The 15,524-nt window shown below is 33.8% G+C and overlaps 2 protein-coding genes across 4 annotated transcripts in view; one reads left to right on the plus strand and one right to left on the minus strand.

Moving 5' to 3' along the window:
• LOC129801611 (DDB1- and CUL4-associated factor 10) overlaps positions 1-3,169 on the plus strand; it is a 20,126-nt gene extending 16,957 nt beyond the window's left edge. Inside the window, exon 3 of the mRNA XM_055847246.1 lies at positions 1,774-3,169. Within this exon, the coding sequence (XP_055703221.1) occupies positions 1,774-3,072 (1,299 nt within the window). The 3' untranslated portion in view covers positions 3,073-3,169. The remainder of the gene's footprint in view (positions 1-1,773) is intronic.
• A 3,953-nt stretch (positions 3,170-7,122) lies between these two features.
• Positions 7,123-15,524, minus strand: part of LOC129798842 (cystinosin homolog) — a 43,053-nt gene continuing 34,651 nt past the window's right edge. For all 3 annotated transcript variants that reach the window (XM_055842238.1, XM_055842235.1, XM_055842239.1), the window contains 2 exons: positions 7,770-7,978; positions 7,123-7,693 (listed from right to left, as the gene is read on the minus strand). In XM_055842238.1, coding sequence (XP_055698213.1) covers positions 7,873-7,978 — 106 coding nt within the window. In that variant the 3' untranslated portion in view covers positions 7,123-7,693; positions 7,770-7,872. The remainder of the gene's footprint in view (positions 7,694-7,769; positions 7,979-15,524) is intronic.

Below are 15,524 nucleotides of genomic sequence, written 5' to 3' on the forward strand. Positions count from 1 at the left end.
TATACCCATATGAACCGGACTCTATCACTTATGTTTATTAACCGATTTCAATGAACTTTTTTTTCTTGTGTTGGTCTTCCCCACTCAGACTATTTAAAATAGAAAATGACCAGTGATAAGCCCAGATAAGCTTATGGTAGCTGATATTCTTTACAGGTGACCTCGAAATGCGTGCAACTCGGGGTGCTTGCAACTCGGAATGCGTGAAAATTCGATTGTGAGTTGAATTTTGGGGGTAAAGAATAGCGTCAAGTAAACTGTTCTCGGTCGAAATGGATAAAATTGGCTCGACGCGATCCTTTACCCCCAAAATTCAACTCACAATCGAATTTTCACGTATTCCGAGTTGCAAGCACCCCGAGTTGCACGCATTTCGAGGTCACCTGTAAAGAATCTCAGCTACCATAAGCTTATCTGGGCTTATCACTGGTTTATTAGAATAGACAGACTATTTTCACATAACATATTTTGTATAATGCCTTTAAGTTGTATTGGTTTGATACATTCACAAGATTTTCTCATTTAACTTGCGCTCTTTAGGAATTAAAAAATATTTAAAAATTACAATAAACTCCCAATTTGGGCTAAAGAGATGGCAAAGCGTCCCAGCTTTGCGGAATGCTCGAACTCACGAGATAGAGCTCACTGTGAATTAGCTTTTTGTATAATCATTTGGAATCACTGATCTACTAGAGATCAAATTGATTCATAAATCACAAAAACATTTCAAAATCAAAAAATCGATACTTAACCGATTCATTACCGATGAAGACCGATGCAGCGAGGTTCTAATTTGCAATACTTTTCTAAAAAATCCAAATTTAACCAAAAAGAAAAATGAGCGTTCCAAAGTGGTAGACCTTTGACCTTCAATAATTTAAAATGGCGAATTTTCCGGCCATAGGTAGGTTTCGGCGGTATGTTTGCCAGGACCAGCTCTAAACCATATCCAAAAATCATTGAGAAAGCTTGGGCCAATTTTGAGAAAAATCGAAAAAACTTTACTTTTCAGGAATATCAATTATTAGAGATACAAAATTATTCAAAAATTGGTACTTAACCGGTTCACTACCGATGAAGACCGATGCAGCCGGGTTCGACATTGCAGTACCTTTCCAAAAAATCCAAATTTAACCAAATCGGTTGAAAAATGAGCCTTCCAAAGTTGTTGAACTTTGACCTTCAATAATTCAAAATGGAGAATTTTCCGGTTATAGGTATGTTTGGGCGAAATGTTCGCCAGGACCAGCTCTAAAACATATCCAAAAATCATTGAAAAAGCTTGGGCCAATTTTTTGCAAAATTGGAAAAACCTCATTTTTGGCCTATTTTTGAGGGATAGGGAACGTACGAAAGGGGAGGAGAGAAAAGTAAAGAGGTTGTGTACGAGATAATGTCATTTGAGGAGGGGTCATCGAAGACCGGAAGTCAATATCTTTTACCGTTTAAGCTCCAGAACAGTGAGAAGTTGAAAAAAAAGTCGATTATATAACTGCTCTCTCTTTGAGTTCGAGCAGTAAAAAACTGACCAATGTCTCCCACTTACGACTTAATTCGAGAGACGGCTTAACGTATTTATAATCTAAATAATGATTTGATTAAATTCCTATCAGTTTCCGACGCCGTTTCTCGGCTTTAAGTCAAGAGATGAATTAGTCAGAAACTGATGGAAATTCAATCCTTATCATTCTTTGGGGCCATGATCATTTATCGTTCATTTCTTAGCTATGCAAATTTCCAGACATGCAATAAATAAATAAATCTTAACTTAAGAGTTTTCTCTTAATTCATGTTTCATCGATGTTTCAACGGTTTTTCCGAAAACTCTTCTCGTTTTTTTTCTGTCCAGGTTTAATGAGATGTCGGTTAACGCCGGATGCCAGTAAACTGGTGATCTGCACGACAGGAGGCTACATGATAATAATCCATGATCTCAATCTGGAGACCCTGGCGGAAGACCTGCGGGGCTTCCGTCCCAATTTGCATAGACTGATGCAGCTGGGCCGTCAGCTGATCCCATTCGCCTCGAGATACCACCATCTGTTCCTGCGTTCGCAGAAGAACAATCGCGTGGAGCTAGTCAGTGATTTTCCTGAGGGAAATGATGCCGAAGTCATCAGTTCACTCCAAATCCATCCACACGGTTGGTGTGCTCTCAGCAGAAATATCAGCTACGACGAGAGCTCGGAATTTACGTGTGTCCACGATATCCAGGACTTTGACACGGATGATGGGGAAGAGGAAGAGGAGGAGGATATTGAGAAGGTGCTGGATTGTACGATAATCGAGCGGAGACTGAGAATTCTCAGGCCGGATTCGGCTCTCTATCGACGATACGCTGCGCGATTGAGAGCCATCCGGCAGGAAGGGGTCGGTGGAATTGAGGGAAGGGTGACGAGTGAGGATCTACATCCGGATATTTGGGAGATTCAGTGGCCTTTGATGAATAGAAATACCCACCATATGAATTCTTCCCACAGTCGCCTGGAACGGTTTAGAAGTGGTATTGTTCCTGAGGATGCACGTGCAAGTTCGGGCTCATCCTCAAGTGCCGGAAGTGCTTCAGGAGGAGGAGCTTCCACGAGTGATATGCAGGTTGTCAGTGTGGCGGCGGCGATAATGTCTGGGCCGAGGAGTGAAGCTGAGAGAAGTGCTCTGGAGAATATGATTGTGGATTCGGGAGAGGAATTTGTGATGCCGCGGGAGGAGCATGTACTGATGTCATCGAAACGGCGGAAGGTTCAGCAGAATGCCAAGAGAATGCTGTACTATATTGAGGAGCCAAATATTGGGAAGAGATTCATCAAGGAGCTGTGTTTCTCTGCCGATGGACGCGTTATTTGTTCACCGTATGGCTTTGGCATTCGTCTGCTCACTTTCAATCGCGACTGCAGTGAACTGAGCTCATGTCTGGATGGGGAATTGGATGCCAGGGCGCAGAAACTCACGGAATTGAAGGTGATGAAGTGTCATTCGGATATTGTGGTGAGCACAAAATTCAATCCCAGGCTACCACTTCTTGTCACGGGATGTCTCAATGGGAAGATTGTGTGGCTGCAGCCGGTTCTCTGAGTCACAGGAATCATCCCCACAGGGCAGCTTCTGATGCTGTACTTAAGTATTTGAAGTCATCGAAAGAGCGAAGTGGAATAAAGAATAAGTCTTCGAAGTATTTTGTGTCTTTTCATTTTTATTTTAAGAAGATCATGAAGAGTGATTCTGGTTCTTTATGAGTTAGTCAGATGACAATCTCATATGATTTAATTTGGCATATTTTTCAGCTATCTCGGAAATCTGCTATCTCTGAAATCCTAAAATGTTTTCTGCACATTATGAAGGAGGAGAGGGTGCTTTTCAGGGGATACAGACAGGTAATCTAAAAATGCATAATGAAACACAGGTTCTATTTCTTAATATGAAAAACAACTTAAGTGTTGCTCCATTTTCTTCGGCGGCGGCTGAGAAAAGTTTTTCTCTATTAAAAAGAATAAAGACCTTTTTAAGGAGTAGCATGAGTTCATCCTGCTTCAATTTGCTGTGCCTGCTCTACGCGTGCAAAGGAGAGCTTAACTATATACACTACAATTGGCTTATTCACGAATATACAGTGGTGGAAATAAGTATAATTCCACCCCATAATCCTTAAAAAAATTCAACAAAAAAGAAATGTCGAAAAAAATTTATACCGTCATTGCTGTCCGTAAGACTTTCATAAATCCTAGCACTTATTGATGGTCTTCGCCGATCCGGTCTACCATGTCAAAGTACATAGGGATGTGTTATGTATCTTATGTACCAACAAAGGTACAATGATCCCCAAAAGCATTCTTGTAGTTTCAGTAGTAGTCAATGAAATGCAAATATAGGAATTTTGTCAAAAAACGGCTCTGTGAAAAAGTTATCTGAAGGTGCAAATCCAAAATCGATTTCAGAGCAATAAATTGCCCAAATCTATTCTAAATTTATCTGGCTAACATAATCCACTTCGATTTTGTTCAATATTTTTATTAAAATACTTTTTTTTTACTATTATCTACCTAAGTACGCACGATCTATGTTACAAAATTGCATATAATGGTCTTTATAAAGCTTTATTATAGAAGTATTTGGCTAAAAATTATCCTTTTTTTTGTGAATTTAAGATACAATGACAGGGATCTACAAGATGGTGTGGTCGCCATCTTGATTTAACGTTTCTGTCCGCCATTTTGAATAACTGTCAAAACAAAAATCTCATCCGATTGAGCTGAAATTTTAGTATGTTCTAGCTGATGTCAAGGCCTTTTTAGAACATATATAAAATCCGACCTAGGTCAAGTGATTGTCTGGATATAGGGGCTCCAAGTTCAAAATTTTGACATTTTCATGGATACAAAACTACAAGGGGCTTATTTTATCAAAACCATCACAAAAAAGACAGCACTATCGTTAGGCGATGAGATCTAACAAACAAAACAAAAATAAAAGTAATGTTTTTGTTTATGACAGCGTATTATTTGAGAATCTGAAAAACTTCGCAGATGAAAAATAAAAAATTAAATAAATGCACTTTTCGTTTATTATTTTTTTAATTATGTTAGAGTAAATAAATATATAAAATGAAAATCTTAACCATTTTTAATGGTTACTGAGGCATTTCGTTTAGGTTTCAAATATTGAAGATTAAAAAATAAAGACCGCCAAAATATGAGTATTACAAAATTTTAAACTTTGAGCCTTTGTTTCTAGGTAGAGGCTTGATGTAGACTAGAACATAGATACATTCTGAAAAGGTCTTGACATAAGCTAGAACATACTAAAATTTCAGCTTAATCCCAGCGAGCACAGTAGAAAAAATAGCATTTTCAGCATTTTTTTTTGCTGAATCGGTCTGCTAGTCAATCAGCAGCTCTCGAACAAAATGTGCTAAGCAAATACATGAAAATGGCACTGTTTAGCGCTAGCAGCGGATGATGGCAGAACTAAATACTGCCGGTAGATGGCGCTGGAAACCATTTCGCAGATTTTCTCTTTCATTTTTTTTCTTTTTCTCTCAAAATGAACTTGGAATTTCCCCTGAAATTATTTATCAACTTGGGGGATATTATAATCACGATTTTTATTACATATATTGTTATAGGATTTATGCTGCGGTATGTTGTCTATAGATAATGGTTAAATAGGAGTACCAAAAATTCTGCATTTTTTAGTGAATGCGTCATTATTTTCTTGAGAATTTTTTTTTATTCTGAGGAAATATTCAGTCGGGGGTTATAAAATTATTCATTATTTATAAAAAATATGTTTTTTCTTTTGAAAAAAGCATATTTTACTCAATTTTTGCAATTAAATATTGGCATTTTTCTTGAAACAGCCATCGATGTATTATGCTCACATTCGATCACAACGATCGCGAAACTGGATTTTCCTACATATCTAACTTATTTATGGTAAATAAAGTTGCAGAAGCATTAAAAAATCGTTTTAAAAGATGTGGCTCCCCTACTTAGTAAGCTTAATGATGGTTTTAAAAATACTACAAAAAATTCTATTAGAAAAATTTTTATTAGACCAACGCTTTCTAATAAAACATTTTTGGATTATAAATTTTCTGAAGCGTATTTTTGCGCAAAAAATTACTTTTATTATCGCGGTATAATAGAAAATTAATAAATTATTGTTTGTCTTAATACTGCACGTATTCGTTTTTAAATCAAAAATTTATTCGATTTGATGATTTATTTTTTAAATTAAAATGACACGAGTTAATATTTTTTAAAAGAGAGATTTTAAATACTTTTAAAGTCAGGAAAATATGTCAATTATAGTTGGAAATAATTTTGCGTCGACTGTACCATTAAATGAAAATGAGGCTCTAAATTTCATATGTTCTTAGTCTTTTAGTAAATGAGTTTCCGAAGTTTTTTTTTTTTAATATTTCTCGATTTTATGGTCTACACTACTATATATTTAATATTTCAATCTTTCTTGAGAACATAGTCTTTGGATCGAAATGGTCATGTAAAGACTCAGTTTTTATTGAATTTCTTTAAGGATTATGGGGTGGAATTATACTTATTTCCACCGCTGTATAAGATTCAGTGTAATCAGGAAAATATATTTCGAAAAGCTCAAAAGTTTGTTTGCCTGCCCCCTGAGCCGAATTCGTTCCTACATCCCTGATGAAAATGTTGGTCAGGTAATATCAATTTGCAAATATTCAGCAATGTATTGTAGATCGCCTGACACTATTCGGGAGCACTTCCAGAATGGACCTAGGGAATTTCTTTTTTCACTTTTTTTTTGATTTCTTTTTACTTTAATAAATGTATTTTGCTTCATTTTCCTTTTTTTTCTTTAACTACTTGTGATGCCACAAATTTGTAAGAAGGAACTACCCTATGTTTTGTGAGTCAATAAATGAATTTAAATTGAAAAAAATTGAATTGAATATATTAAAAATTTATGAACCATCTAAATATCTCGATATAGGTTAACTCTTTCCGGACCGTATAACGATCTTCAAATCTAACGCTTACCCATATGGCTTCACTTCTCGAATTTCTTACTAGTCTTATATTTTCGAGGAAATTGAAGTTTAGGATTGGCTATTAAAGGCAAAAGATCCATTAGATTTCGAAAAAATCTGGGGTATTTCTAGTCCGAAGGCGGCAATTTTAAATTCTTAGCGCAATAAGCCAATTTTTTGGTCAAAAATATCTTGACTCCCTTAGCTCCTTAACTCTGCGATTAGTCGGACTCCTGTAAAAGAATATCATAGATTTGAACAGTCTTATAATAGGCATCCGCAATAATTAAGTTCTCAGAATATCCATATTTTCCATAGGCCCTTAGGATCCCAAATGATGAGAAAGATTTAGTCATTTTTGATTAAACGTTTTTGCTGATCAAAATCGAATATATTACTGAGCACAAATGGTTTTGTTTCCAAGAAATAAAGCATGACAGTTAAATAGTGTAATTGTAATGGTTCTGAACATCGAATAAAATCATTCACCTTTTCTTGCAGGGAAATTAGAAAATTTAAATAGATTTATATTAATCGATACTTCGAAAGCTCTTCTGAATTTTCTGCATGAATCAAAATTCTTTACCAGAAAAAATTTAAGTAAAACACAAAGCTTTGCTTTCTGGCAAGTCAAATTATAAATTTATTTTAAAATAATTACTTTCCTTTTCTTTGATTCAGATTTTTTCCCAATTAAATAATACAAGTTTTTGGTAGTAAAATGCACTTAACTCATTTTTCAGTGAATACCATTAATTATAATTATTTTTTTTCGAGTATTTTCCTTTGATTTACAAAATGAAATTCTTAATAATTCATTTTTTTTGTTTTTTAGAAAAAAAGATCACAGGAAAATTAGGAATGATTCAATTGTTTCATTTCATTACAGTTTGATATATTTGAGCTTACAGTTTTGCATACTTTACGGACTTTTAAAATTAAACTAGTTGCTCTGGTTTCATTCAACAGTTGCAATGATTGCAGTGAAACTAGGTAACATTGAATTTGAATTATCTCTAGTAAGAAAGTTATTTAAAATTATCCCATGTGAATAATAAGTACGTCTGATATTTGAATATTTGCAAATTGCTTATAAAATTAGTTTATAAGACACATTATAATTCTTTTTTCTAAAAATTGACCCAATTTTAAAGATAAATTCAGTATTCAGTCAACTTTCAGCTTCTGCAAAAGAACAAAGTATCATCTTTAGAAGATATTTGAGATTTTTTAAAAATAAATTTTTAGTAAAAAGCCTTACAGTGCTTCCAGTCTTTGACCTCAATAGCTTCGCTTGAAGAATTCTTCCTTTTCTTCTGTCTGACATTCGACTGTGGGGAAAAGTAATTGAAGAAATTGATTCTTTAATTGGATGGCGCCTCATCCTCTTCTTCAGCTGTTTCTGGTGATTGCTGTGGTTCTTCAGCAGCAATATTCTGCCCAGCGAGCTCCTCATAAGGAGTCGCATTGCTGGAAAAGACGTCAAATCTTAATTTACTTGGAGTTTCTCCATTTAAGCTTTTACTATCAGGAAAAGGAGAAGGATGCATGCAAGGAAGATAAGTATTTATTGCCACTGTAATTGCTTTAATTTTCTCTGTGAATTAATTGTGTTAGTATTTATAGTTTTCTTTCATTCAAAAAATAATAATAATAATGTTATCATCAGGAATTTATTGTGAAAAACAATTCATACTGTTTTCGATTTTCGTAGAGCGGTACTTTAATAATAACTGTAGACTGTAGAATTCTTGTCGTCATTCCTGTAAGATGAGCATTAGCTGATAAGAACTTCTATAGATCGATAAAGACAAATTATATTTGGATTTATTACAAATTATAAAATTCACAGAAAGTCTAAATTTGTACCACTAGCAACTTAAATGGTACTTAAATTTGGTACTTAAACTTAAATAAGCCAGGTCTCTCGAGGGTGTCTAGCTGCTGGATTTAGTTCGAGAGCATTACGTATTATGGGAGATTCCTAATACTAATCACATGTTGTAGTTGCCATGAAAATGTATTTTTATTTGAATTTTAATGTTAAAATGTATAAATCTCTCTGATTTTTAATACTCCCAAAATGTATAAGAAAAATAATTTGTATCGATGCAGAAGTTTCAACTATAATCCATCTTCCTTATATGGCTATATGGGGCTTCACACTTATACGAGCTTCAAATTTAAAACTTAGCCATATGGCTTAACTTCTTTAATTTCTTATCAAGTCAAGATTTTTTCAAAAATTGTGAGTTAGGATTGGGTTACTAAGGGTAAACTAACTATTTGATTTAGAAAGAAACCAGTAAAATTGCTTGCAATTAAGGATTTCAAGATTTTTAGGAACTGGGCTAAACGCCTTGTCTTAGACCGCTTTTAGGGTGTATCCAAATGGCTCACATGCTGTAATTACTCAATGAATAAGTAACATTTTGACTGGTCAATTGATCAATCAGTTTTCAAAAATTGTCATTGCTAATTATTTAGGACTTCAAGATCTTTAGGGACTTGAGTAAATCACTAGTCTGAAGACCGCCTTAGGGCCCAAAGAGACTCAGGCTAATCCTCGAGAATATCTATCTTGTAAAATTTGGCATTATGATCCTAAAACTATTACAAATAATTCTTTAGGGTTAAATTTTACAGGCTAAATATTTTCAAGGATCAGCCTTATGCGGGCTTCAGACATATAGCTTAACTGCTCTATTTTCTTATCAATCACGATTTTTCGGAAAAATTTAACTTAGGAGTGGATTATTACAGATGAGTGACTTATAGGGTTATCAAAAAGCATTAAAATTGCTCGCTATTTAGAATTTTGAGACCTTCGGGAACTGGACTAAGCCTCTAGTTTGAAAGGCGCTTTAGACTATTTGGGCTTTCATGCTTAAAATTTAAAATGTCGAACGTAAAGAACGTAGCTTATTGTCTTCAGGAAAAGATCTTTAATCGAGTGAGTCAAAGAGACTAAAAAACACAGCTCATTAAAACTATATTTTCTTAATTTTTTATTGAAACATTTTCAAAATTCAGCCATTGAAAATTGATTTTCGGAGAATTTTGGAAAAAAAACTTTACAGTGGACATGGACAAGATAACTCAGAGGTGATTCTCGCAAAATTCTTTAAATTTTAAATTTCCGATGGACCTATTCTGAGTAATTTGTTAATTGCGGTCTGGGGTTTCTTTTGAAAAAGCTCTCCGAAAATTTTATTATGCACTTTTATTTGCCCAGGGGCTTGAATTAAATAATTTTCTTATTAAATTGATTGGAAATTTAGAGAAAATGCGCGATTTTTAGTCTTTTTTTATCCACTCAACCTTTAATTCAATGGAAATCCATTTTGTAGCGCAGACTCTTGTCCAATGAAATAATTTCAAAACACCTTATCATTGCTAATATTACCAACCCGTTAACTTTAAGAAAATATAATTTAAATCACTTAAAAGTTGAGGGAAAGGCAATAGGCAAAAAGATGAATGTGAAGATAAAATAAGAAAATGTAACGAAATTGGAAGTGCGGTATCGCAAAAACGTGTTAAATAATTAAATAAATAAATGAAACAATAATTATTATTACTTAAGAGGCTAATAGGTTAATGCCACAAAAATAAAATGAGACGATCGAAGTAAAAACCTGTTATCTTAATAGGGAAATGCGTAATTGCTCGCAGAAACTGAAATACCTCTTTAATTTTAAAATAAAATTCCTAAATGTAAAAATTAACACAAATACCTAAGTCAAACTTAATTAAATCATAATCTTCAATATTTAAAGGTCTGAAATGTCATCGATATCATCTTGAAAAACAATAAAATCTTGAAACGTCTAGTCAAATTGATATTAGATTTTTTGTTACCTTTCAAATGTAAAATATCATATTAAGTGAATTGAGTAGGAAGTAATTACACATATATTATACTTAGATTGTGCTCTTAAGTTTAAAAAAATGGTCACTAACAATAAATTTATTGCCATTTAAACATTAAGATCGTGAAGAAGGAAGGTAGTCCATTAATTTAAATCCTATGTAAGTTTAATTTAGCATTTAAAAAAATCAGGTGCTTTACAAAGCCTTGGTATTTTGAGATGATTAAAATAGGTCAGATATGATAAATGTAGTTGACTTTAAGGAAATTTAAACTAAGAAATCTCTTGGTAATACGGGTTTCAAAATGCAGGCTTATGCTTTAGAAAGACTTGTGGCTTAAGCCGGGAAATGTCTTAGTGGAAAGCTGATGGAAATCTAGTCTAATTATTATTTTGCTTATACAGTAGACTCTCTCTCAAATTTGGGCATTTGGGACCAATATCGTTTCACCCTGGAGGTTGGTCACCAACGCTAAGACGGCGATGGCCGCAATGTATAGTGAGTTCAGTATGAGTATTTGTAAATCGTAATGACTCAATAAAAACATACATACATACATATGTCACCCGAATTTGAGATAAATTCGGGCGTCAAATTATTTGAAATACAACGATTTTTTATTCATCTGCATACACATTATTGAGTTTACATACTGTAAATTTCATGAAAATCCCTCAATAATGCAAAATCACATCAAAACTAAGACAAACCATTGCAAATTTGAGCAATTTTGCTTCATTTGATAATCATAATCAAACTTGAAAAACGTCAACAAACTTTTTTCGAATTTAACTGCTGCCCGAATTAAAAACTAGACCGATCTTAAAAGAGCCGAATTAGTTAGAGCAGCTAGAGTCTACTGTAATTACGTTAAACCATCTCTTAGTTTAAACCGTAGGTGTGTCCAGCAGATTGAGCATATTAGCCAAGTTTCTGAAGAGCATAAATTTTTAAACAACAATCAATCTTACCATTTTTTCAAAATCTGATAGATCATTTTTGAATACTAATGCTAATTAAAAAAAATTCCCAAAAATTTCAATTTTTGGAATATTCGTGTAGTTCAGCCATATAGTCAAACCTTAGATCTGAAACCCATATAAGTTACAATCTTGTTTACAACATACTTTCGTTGTTTTTATCAGCAATTGTAACTTCTACGTCATTAAAATCACCAGCTTATTTAAACTGTGTGCTAAACTTCAAACCTTAATCTTAGGTAAGGTTTTTCAATAATTTCATTTACGAGTGCATTTGTTTATTCGCAAATGGTATTTATACAATTCGAAAGCGTATATTTTGTGAAAAAATGTTTATGATACTGTTTAAATCGATTGCGAACAAAAAAATATATATAAATAAAATAGAACAAATAGAATGATAGAGCAGATTGGCAATCAAAATGCTTGGTCTTGTAAGTATGATCCAGTGCGAGTTGACAACTAAAACACTTTTCATCCAAACAATGCAAACAATTGATGCGATGCGCTATCAATTTTCGGGGAATACCATCGACTTCACTATTTTGAAGCATTTTGCGAATTGTTATTCAAATAATTTAAATCCCAATTATTTGAGTTTGAAACTATTACTTTTTATTTTGAAGGATGTTTTTTATTGTACCGATTTTTATTGCTGTATATTTAAAATTTCAGATAGGGGGAGGTGGGCCTACTTTGAGCAGTGGGGCTACATTGTTAAGCGACTTTTTTTGCCGATTTCGAAATAAAACTGGTCCTTACAATAATTTTATTTAGATCCACAATTACTTTGTCTATCCAAATTACATCATGTTAAACTCCAGTTTCCATTATAAATATGTGAGAAAATCGTATAACAATGTAGCCCCGCAGCTCAAAGTAGCCACACCTCCCCCTATCTGGATATTAAGGTTTTAGAGCGAAAATTGCATTAAACCGTATTTTATGAAATTTAATGTGAAATTAATTTACCACTTTAGGGTGGAGTCATCACTTATGGACGTTATACAGTTATGGACAATTGGAAATAACCTTCAATATTTACCTAAAGCAGATTTCGAGAAATATCAGAAGTGTTAGGCTCTTGACATACTAACGACTTAAGCCTAGAGACGGCTTAGTGGTTTAACAATTATTTCCAATAAAATTACACTAAGCCGTCTCTCGGCTAATCCTCAGGTCTGTCAAGGCCCTTAGTCGCATCATAAAATGCTAGAAATTTGTTTTACGTAAAAAAAAAGAATTTTTGTAAGCTGTCCATAATTGTATAACATCCATAAATGTGGATTCGACTATAGTCATAAATTTTACCGGATATTTCTACGTACACACGCATTACCTTAAACTAATTTCTAATTTCAGTTGATTAACATACAATTCGAATTGCATTACTGAATTAAAAGAAAACCAATTTGGCCATAAAAAAATACAATTTTTAAAACCTGTGAAATTAATAAGTTCTAAAAAAGGGACAATATGTAAAGTGTTTTAGATGAGATTATTTACAATCTCAGTTTAATTTTCTCTGCATCCTTTTTAGATGCTAAAGGTGCTCGCACACCTCTTTAATTTACGGAATATCAATATAATTTAGTGAAATTCGTCTCTCAATAAATTAAATATCGGTTTAAGTCAATTTTGTCTCTCAGATAATGATTTAAAACCCAGGCTAAACTTCAGTTTTTCTTCACGAAAATAACATTATTTTAACAAAAAAAAAGGGGTGGCAAAGCGTCTCAGCTTGGCGAAGTTCTTGAACTCGTGATTTTGATGTTATACCTCAAAACTATCACTGGTAAAAATGAAAGGATCACTGATGATCCTTTGAAAGGGTCTCTGTTTTGACGCCTATTTAATCCGGAATAAACGAATAAAAACAACGAAAAAGTCATCTTTGGTGTTCGCTCAGTTGAGAGAAATATGATATGTGTAATAAATTTATGATAAAACATAATCTATCGTGATAAATGTGCATATAAAATTTCAAAAGATTCAAGTGAACCTTTCAAAGGATCAAATATGATCCATTTTTGTTGAAAAGGGTCAATTTGACACTTTTATTTTTACCAGTGTATTTTCGCATCATCTACTTTTTGCCGATTGTCAACCGATTCATAAATCACTCAAAAGATCCTTAAAATAGTTTCGAGAGTAATAAAATTAATTTTCGGGCGAAAATTAGTTATCGATTCATAACCGGTTCATTACCAGTTTCAAACCGTTTTGAACCAATTTATAAATCATTCAAAACATTGCCCAATGTACACCTCAGGAGCAATGTAAGTGAATTTCGACTGAAAATTAGTTATCGGTTATAAACCGGTTACTCTTCAGGGACGAATGGAACATCGGTGCCCCAAAAACCCCAAAAATAAAAAACCAAAATTTCGGACTATTTAGAGGGGAAAATAACTTTTTATAGTCAAAAATGGTTTTTGTTTTCGGCACAGCGATGTCCCACTCGTCCTTAAAGGGTTATTCCGGGTTAAAAACGAATTGGAATCGGTTTGGCTTTATTAGAAATTTCAAGACCTTTCCAATGAACCCAAATATGAAACCATTGGGTTGAGAAATACGCTTTCTAGAGTCTAGAACTTTGTTAAACCTTTGACCTTGAAAAATCGTTATTAGGAATGATTCAACGGTATTTTCGTATACACACAGAGAAATTTTAGTGGCATAACAACTCCAAATGGTGTTGTCGGACACACCAACCTCAACCCCAAAATCAACTAACCCCAATTCGGTGTTCAGAATACACCAAGTGGTGTCACAAAGTAACTAACACCGGCTTTGGGTTTCTGATTACACCAATTTTACACCAATTATTAACACCAAATTTAGCGTTGTTGGAACACCATTGTGGATTTTGTATCACACCATCTCAAGAAAATATAGGTGTTCCTTTTACACCAATAAATGAAAAATGTCTACAGATTTGCAACTAAAACTAAATGATCAAAGGATTTAGAATTAGGGCATTGGCATTCATTGGATGGGATTTGAAATTAAATTCCTGGGTGTTTCTATTTAAGAATTTTCCATTTTTCTGCGTGATTTTTATTAATTTTTGACCATTGTTTGAGGGCTTGGGGCCCTCCCTGGATGATATTCTCTGTATTTCAAAGCCATTTGGTGCGTGAAAATCTTTTTCCAACATTTAAGCCTCCGCCGAGATTTGAACACGCGACCTTTGTGATGACAGTCGAGCATCTTCCAGCTGCGCCACGAACTCCTATAATGTATTCAAAGCATATTGGGAACCGTTGCATCGGCACACACGATATTCCAAAATTAGAGATTACAATTAGAATTACAGATTTGCAACTAAAACTAAATGATCAAGGATTTAGAATTAGGGCATTGGCATTCATTGGATGGGATTTGAAATTAAATTCCTGGGTGTTTCTGTTTAAGAATTTTTCATTTTTCTGTGTGTGTGGTCGATGGTGAGCGACGAACACCGTTTGGCGTTGCAACAGCACTGTTTAGAAAATTGATGGTGTTACTTTTACACCATTTCAGAGATTTCTGTGGCGGAGTTAATACAACACCGCCAAAGCATTTCATAGAACACCATTGATTCAAAACTAGGTGTTAATTTGGTGTGAATGCTACTACGTTTGGTGTTCAAGCAACACGAACACCAAATTCAACACCGCTTTCTCAAAATCACTTCTCTGTGTGTAAGGACGAAATATTCCCATGGGTAGGTTCTAAAACTTATCAAGAAATGAAAAAATCGCAAAAAAAACGGTAATGTACGGCAGGCTAAGTAAGCAAGTTCGAGCATTCCGTAAAGCTGGGACACTTTGCCATCTCTTTTTTTTAGAACATATCTGTTCTCATGTTAAGAGAGTGTTAAGACTTGGGATGTCATGAAAACTACTTTTCGATGCTATCGATTGTTGATTCTGAAAACTTTAAATGAGATCTGTACTTGTAGTTAATAAAAATATTTATCAACAGTCACATTCTTCTATGAATAATACAATAAATGGTTCAATAGTCTTTAGATTTGTGTCATTTACTAAACCTAACAGATTAATAGATACATAATTATCGATGCTATCGATTCGATAATGTTGAAAAATTATCATTCCAGCTTAGTCCTCGCTGACTAAAACCACCAAATAGTCGTGACAGGAACCAATGCAAAAGAA

This window comes from Phlebotomus papatasi, chromosome 1 (genome assembly GCF_024763615.1).
Source record: "Phlebotomus papatasi isolate M1 chromosome 1, Ppap_2.1, whole genome shotgun sequence".
Classification (NCBI taxonomy): domain Eukaryota; kingdom Metazoa; phylum Arthropoda; class Insecta; order Diptera; family Psychodidae; genus Phlebotomus; species Phlebotomus papatasi.